The sequence below is a fragment of the Vigna angularis genome, chromosome 2 (genome assembly GCF_016808095.1).
Source record: "Vigna angularis cultivar LongXiaoDou No.4 chromosome 2, ASM1680809v1, whole genome shotgun sequence".
In the NCBI taxonomy this organism is placed as follows: Eukaryota; Viridiplantae; Streptophyta; class Magnoliopsida; order Fabales; family Fabaceae; genus Vigna; species Vigna angularis.
The window spans coordinates 15241569-15248391 of record NC_068971.1 but is presented as its reverse complement, the minus strand read 5'-3'; the positions used below and the strand labels follow the sequence as shown (position 1 = coordinate 15248391).

The following is a 6823-nucleotide window of genomic DNA, read 5'->3' as shown; positions in this document are numbered from 1 at the left end:
ACATCTAAATTTAATGCAAAATTATCTATCGAATTAATTAAGGAATTAATAATTCAGTAGATAATTTTAGAACTTGTTTTAAGGAACTAAACCAAGATACTCTTATGTGAATGCTTGAACAGAGAATGTATGTTGTCCAGGATTTTATTGTAATGTTAGTCAAAGACCAATTCTAGTGATCTTTTATCGTATTTTTCAATCTTAATTTTTTACGTTGTTAATTTCATGCTAATTTCCAAATTGAAATCACAAATGTTATCATCAGTAATTGATCTTGATAAATAATTTTAATTGAATAACGTAACTCAAATTCCCTTGGGAGAACGATACTCTTAACTTAATTCACTATATTACTTGAACGATTCGGTATACTTGCCAAAAAGATATCATGCACTCCAAAGTTTGTCCTTTTAATTTCTCAACTTGATCTTTGTCTAATAATGTTTTCTTTCTAATCCAGTTTTATAGGATACATAATTAGAAGTCAGAAGCAGTTAAAAATTGTTGTCAAATATTTTAACATAACATTCACTTTATAAATTTTATGCATATCTAAACTCTGCTAGCAGCTTAATGACAGATATGACAGATAAACTGAATGTTCAACATTAGGGTTTATTCCTTAGCTCGTTTCTGGAAGCATGCAGAGGATAATTTTTTAACCTAATTCACCATGAAGGACGAGACCAAATAAAATTATTTCCATAATTTCATTTAACTTTCTAACATATGGTTTTACTTTTTACTCCTACAATTGTCTTCTTTTGAGGAATTATATTTACATATTACTTACTTTCATAAACAACTTTTACATGCATCATAAAATAATATTGCATTTTTTATGGCTATATATGTCTTCCATTTTAATCTTGTATGGCTTAAAGTCTAACTTGTTTATTTTATGGACATTCAGTCAAAGCATACAGATAGTTGGAAGAGTCATTGTGGAAAAACAGGTTTGAATACACATGATGATGTATTATGTTTTTAAAATTAATTTGCTGAAGTGGTCTGTTTGACTTATTCAATTGCATACTTTGATGTATAGGTTTATGCACGACATTCATGCAAGACAAAATACTTGGCACTTGTGAACACATTATTAATAGATGTGCAAAAGACATGCATACAAACAACTCCTTTTGCATGGCTATTGTCCATTGATGTGGATGCCAAAATGAGTAGGACACTATTTTTAGAATTGTGTAGTAGATGGTCAGAGAGGAGGGGCGGGTTTGAAGTTAGGTCTGTCTTTATTCCATTCACCAAGTTAGACGTTAGCTTAGGTGTAGGGGTTAGGGTTAATGGAGATATGTTTAAGTTGTTTAAAGAGGAAGTTAATTGTCAAACTAGGAGATTGTTTGACACAATTGATGTAAGTGTGCATAATGTTTATGAAGAAATTCAAAAGCATATAAAAGGGGATGAAGTAGGTGATGTTTGTAGATTATATTTACTGTTAGGGTTGAGTGAGTTTTTCTTCCCAAATAGAGGTGAAAAAGTTCATTTAGGTTTATTTGAATTTTTAGATGATTTATCTTGTATTGGAAAGTATAACTAGGGGCATGTTATTTATGAGTATTTGGTTTCTAGTTTGTGTGATGCTGCATTGTGTGTGGCGAAGAGATAAAATAGATCACATTGTCATGTGGTTGGTTGTGTATTTGCATTACAGGTACATTTTGATGTTAGTTACAAAATTTATTGTTATAATTTTTTATAATTGTTAGTTTTTTGAAATTGAATTTTGTATGTAACAGATATGGGCAATGGAACATGTTTTATTTGGTCACAAGAAGTTGCCTAAAACAAATAGTTGTTTACCTAGAATCCTTCATTGGATACATGTTAAAGTTGGTGAAGCAAAAGTTGAGAAAGCCTTTTTGTCTAATGAAGTTTGATTAAATTAAAATATGTTATTCCAATTTGATGTTTTGTAATTTGTATTGATTTTAATATGATTTTTGTGGTTATTTTGTTTTGTATAGGTCATTACTGAGGTATATGTAAGCAATGAAGAGATGTATACTGAAATAGTTAAAGAAGCCTTAGATGGTCATCATAATGCTGGATTGAAGGAGAACTTGCAAAGGCGATCTATGGCTGATATTGTTGGAGAAAATGAAGCTTTGCTTGCTATCATTGTTGACCAAGAGGCATCCATTGGCAAGCTTGAGAAAATGGTTGACAAGCTAGAAATTTTTGTTGCACAGAAGAGGAAACAGGCTGATGATGTTGGGAACTCAAATTCAAAAAAAGATTGACATGTTAGTTGATGATTTTGGGACCAGTAATTTACAGGAAGATTATGAGGTAGTAGTTTCATCTGTTGGGAAGTCAAATTCTAAGAAAGAGTCAAAGATTAAAGGTGATGATGATGTTGAGAAGTCCAATTCTGAGAAGATTTTTGACGTTACACTTGATGTTGGTGGAAAAAGTTTCAATGAAAAAGGTGGTGATGTTTTAGGTAATGAAGAGATGGATACTGAAAAATCTGACATGTACACACGTTTAAAAGCTCAACCTAGGAAGCGTGTTAGAAGTGTTCTTTTGAAAACCCCTTGGACAAGATTAGATAGGAAAAATCGTAGGCGCATTGTATAGTTTATGAACTTGTTTATCTTAGAATATTAGTTTGAAATGATAAATACTGTTACCAAACACAAATGTTATTTTGAATGATGCTAAGTGTTGTATTATTTTGATGAATAGAGGTTGAATCTATGATCCATTTGTAATTGTTATTGAGGTTTTAATTTTCTAGGTTCAATGAATTTGATTTAGGAATATGTTATTTTTTATGTTGTTTTTGTTGATAAGAGAAATTGAATTAACCATGTGTTTCATTAGAGATAAGCAATAACTGAAACAGTTTTGAAATCAATGCTGTAAAACACTAGATTTTTTGCTGCAGTAAGTGGTTATTCCTTTGAAAACTTGTGGTTGGTTGTCACAGATATCGTGTACAAGAATAAAATGATGTAACTGATTTCAAGTGGTTTGATACCAATAGTTGAGTAAGCAGTTAATGTGCATCCCATTATTTAGTTAAAGGGAATGGTATTATGCAAAATAATAATTTGGTCATTTTAAATGCTTTGCCTTTTTGCTGCAGTTAGCGGTTATTTTATTAAAAATTTGTGGTCGGTCCTCACACATATTTCGTTCAACAATAAATTGATCAACCTGATTTCAATTCGTTTGATATGAATAGTTGATTAAGCAGTTAATGTGAATCGCGTGATGTGGTCAAATGGACTGGTATTTCGCAGAATAATTATTTTGCGTGTTTTGCATGTCATTGTGTAATGATGTCAGTAGTGACATGAACTCAGGGGATTGCACAGTTGATACCTGCATGACAGAACAAGAGTATAAAATGACATTTAAATATATGCACATCTTACTAAATGTGAAATCAATAAAGTATGAAAATGGAATTGAATCTTACCAGTCCAATTGAGTTGGGTGTTGTGTAATGTGTGTTTAGTGTGACATCAATGTTATTGCTGAATGTTGTATTTGGTACGTCCATCATTGTTTCCTTTATGAGTAGTCGGTATGAAGTTAGTTTAACTTGTATTATTTTTGAAATTTTGACATCACCAAATGTTTATTGCAACTAATAACGGTAAGAATTAATAAAATAATTACTTACACCAATATCAATGGATGTTTGAGTACTGCCTTTTGTTGATGGTTTCTTCCTCTTTAGTCTCTCAGTTGTTGATTTCAACCTTCTTGTCCTAGGTCGACCCTTTCGCTTCATAGATTTAGGGCTTTGGATTTGAACAGTGTTTGTAGTTGTGTCTACATCATGGCCTATGTTACTATCATACAGGTGTTCTTCTTGTATGTGACTGTTGTTGTTGACGTATGGTGAAGGTGAAATTTGTAGGCCATGCTTGTTTACAGATGAACTAAGGTTGTTAACCAATAATTGTGTCATGTGTACTGACTCACAGACAATCTCAACAATATTTCCAAAAGTCTTCATTAAGTTATTATATCGTTCAATATGTGGGTCCTTTTCATTGTTGTTGTATGTTGCTCTAATATATGTGTGCTTTCTGCGGACATTCTTACACCATCTTGTGAGTATGTACTTAGCAGAAAGCTCTGTAATCGCTCTTGGGCCAAAACACAAACACAATGTCTACATATAATGCCTCTAAACTCAAAAAGCAAACAACTGCAATTAATATCCATTGTGTCTTGCTGAAATGTAACCATGAATACCCTCTCTTCCCTTATTTCATTATGAATGGAGTCCTCCATGACCTTATACAATGAAGAATTATCTTCTACCACAACACCATCAACGAAACAATTAATTTTACCTATAAATTCTGACTGTATTTTTGTAAACTTAGCATGTATGTAATGCTTTTGGAATTGTCGCTCTATGAATGATTGTGAACTGCATGCAAGAGTTGTGTTTAATGATGTGAAGTCAACTTGGGTCTCTTTCTCTATCTTGTGTTGTAATGCATTGTCATATTGTTTAACAAATTCTTGAAAAGTAATGCGTGAGTTAATATATCCATTAAAGAATGCATTCGTGCTCTCGCTTCTTTGAGTTGTTGACTTGCCAGCCCAAAAAGTGTTTCTCAAGTAACAAGGAAGCCACCTACGTCGTTCTTCGTAAAGTGAAGAAAGCCAATAATTGGTGTGAAGTGAAAATGTTGTTATCATCCTCTCCCATCCATAAGCAAAACCATCAAATGAATCATAATTGTACACAACTTGCTTAAGTTGTCGCTTGATATCTTTGTAAGCTGCATAACCTTGTAACTTCTCAGGTATTTTTTTCATTATATGCCACAAGCACCACCTATGACGAGTGTTAGGAAACACGAGTTCTATGGCTTTCTTCATTGCTTTGCATTGATCCGTAATAATTCCTTGGGGTGGTCTGTTGGACATGCACCGAAGCCATGAATTAAATAGCCAAACAAATGAATATGTGTCCTCTGAACATAACAAACCACAACCTAACAATATAGATTGGCCATGATGGTTGACACCAACAAAAGGAGCAAATAACATGTCGTACTTATTCGTTAAGTATGTTGTGTCAAAACATATGACATCACCAAAATACTCACAAGCTGCCCTACTTCGTGCATCAGCCCAAAACACATTAAGTATGCGATTGTCGTCATCCACATCAATGCTGTAAAAAAAATCCTTATTTAATTCTCTCATGGACGAGAAATGGTTTAAGAGTGCCTTAGCATCACCATCTTTTGATAAGGCTCTTCTTTGTTTGGGCACATAATTTCTAGCATCGTGTTCGACAAACTCCATGTTCTCGTAACCTCCTGTAGCACAAACCAAGGACCGAAAACTCTTATTAATCCTAACTCCTACTTTGGCATTCAAGTTTATAGTTCTTTTGACGTTGAGATTCATCCTTTTATTGCCTCGGAACAATCTCAACTTTGTTGGACTAAGATCATGACTATGTACATCATGAAATCCTGAAATGTACCACTTATCATCTCTTTTTGATATAATCATTCGAGCTGCACAATCATTAGCACATGTTGGACGTCCAATCATTTGATTCTGAATGGGGGACACATATTTTCCAGCCCTAGAACACACCATCATGAAGTAACATAATTCATTCTTGTTGTTCTTCCTTGAACTCCTTGTACGAATTCCAAAACCCTTTGATATTGCATATTGTATATAAAATACCTTTACTTCATTAACAGTTTCAAAAACCATTCCAATTGTTGGAGAGATTGAGTAAGGTTGAACATTGTTTTCATTTAATTCTTCTTCTGGTTATTCATGTTGTTCATCAATTTGAATATCATCCAAAGATGTATTTGTATGCTTCATCTACTTGCTTTTCCTACATTCAATCAATACAAATATGATTACTACTTACTGCACTAATTAACATCATCCTTCATATTCAAGAAAATGAATTTTGTAGATGGTCATAATCATTTAAAGAAATAACCACATACCAATGAACCAATAACCACTTACTGCACCATTAAATGTTGTTCATCAATGTGAACTTCATCCCAAGATGTATTTATATGTCTTCCATCTACTTGTTTTTTCCTACATTAATTGAGTACAATAAATATTACTACAAAGTGGACTAATGAATGTCATCCTTAATATTCAACTTCATCAATCTTATACATGTACATAATCATTTGAAGAATTAACCACGTACCAATGAGAAAATAACCACTTACTGCATCATTAATTGTTGTTCATAAATGTCAATATCATTCGAATACGCATGTATAAGGTCCATGTACTTTGTTTAAATACATTTATTGAATACACCATTTATTCCTAATTACTGGATTAATTAATATCATCCTTCATAATGAACTTAATAAATTTTCTAGATGTACTGATAGGCTGTCGTTGAAGCTATCAAATTAATACTACTTTTCAAGGCAACTCCAGTATTGCCAAGTAGTATTCAAGAAAGTAGATAGGGTTGAAGTAACCCTGAGTCGTCTCCCAACGAACACGAAATTGCTTTTGAATATCTGACTCTTATGAATGCTATGCAATGCTTATGGATAAAAGTAATGTTTAGAGAATGTTTAAAGAGCAAATAAGAAACTTAAAAACAGTTACGATGAAATAGGCTAATTCCACTGCTTTTCCAAGATAGATTCATCATCGGTTATTCACGGATAATTGTTCAATTTGATTATTGTTTAAGTTTCAAATTAATTAAAGTACATTCTTAATTAATTCGAGGGCGATCATGCATTTAACCAAAGTAAATTCTCAATCAAATGCAAAACCTTTCTAGATTATTCACAATAAATTCAAC

The 6823-nt window shown here is 32.5% G+C and overlaps 1 protein-coding gene across 1 annotated transcript; it reads right to left on the bottom strand.

Annotated features, from left to right (window-relative positions):
• Nucleotides 1–3249: 3249 nt before the first annotated feature.
• LOC108320389 (protein FAR1-RELATED SEQUENCE 5-like) lies at nt 3250–5736 on the bottom strand. Its single transcript, XM_017551790.1, has 3 exons — nt 4240–5736; nt 3659–4156; nt 3250–3354 (listed from the first exon to the last, which is right to left on the bottom strand). The coding sequence occupies exons 1-3, from the start codon at nt 5734–5736 to the stop codon at nt 3250–3252; spliced, it is 2100 nt and encodes a 699-aa protein (XP_017407279.1).
• Between the last annotated feature and the right edge of the window lie 1087 nt (nt 5737–6823).

Excerpts from the sequence above, each read along its gene's own strand:
- LOC108320389 (XM_017551790.1), bottom strand. The coding sequence starts at position 5,736 with ATGGTTTTTGAAACTGTTAATGAAGTAAAGGTATTTTATATACAATAT. Across the intron at positions 4,157-4,239 it reads ATGAAATAAGGGAAGAGAGG|ACATTGTGTTTGTGTTTTGG; the intron begins GTATTCATGGTT and ends CATTATATGTAG. Across the intron at positions 3,355-3,658 it reads AAACATCCATTGATATTGGT|GTATCAACTGTGCAATCCCC; the intron begins GTAAGTAATTAT and ends TCTGTCATGCAG.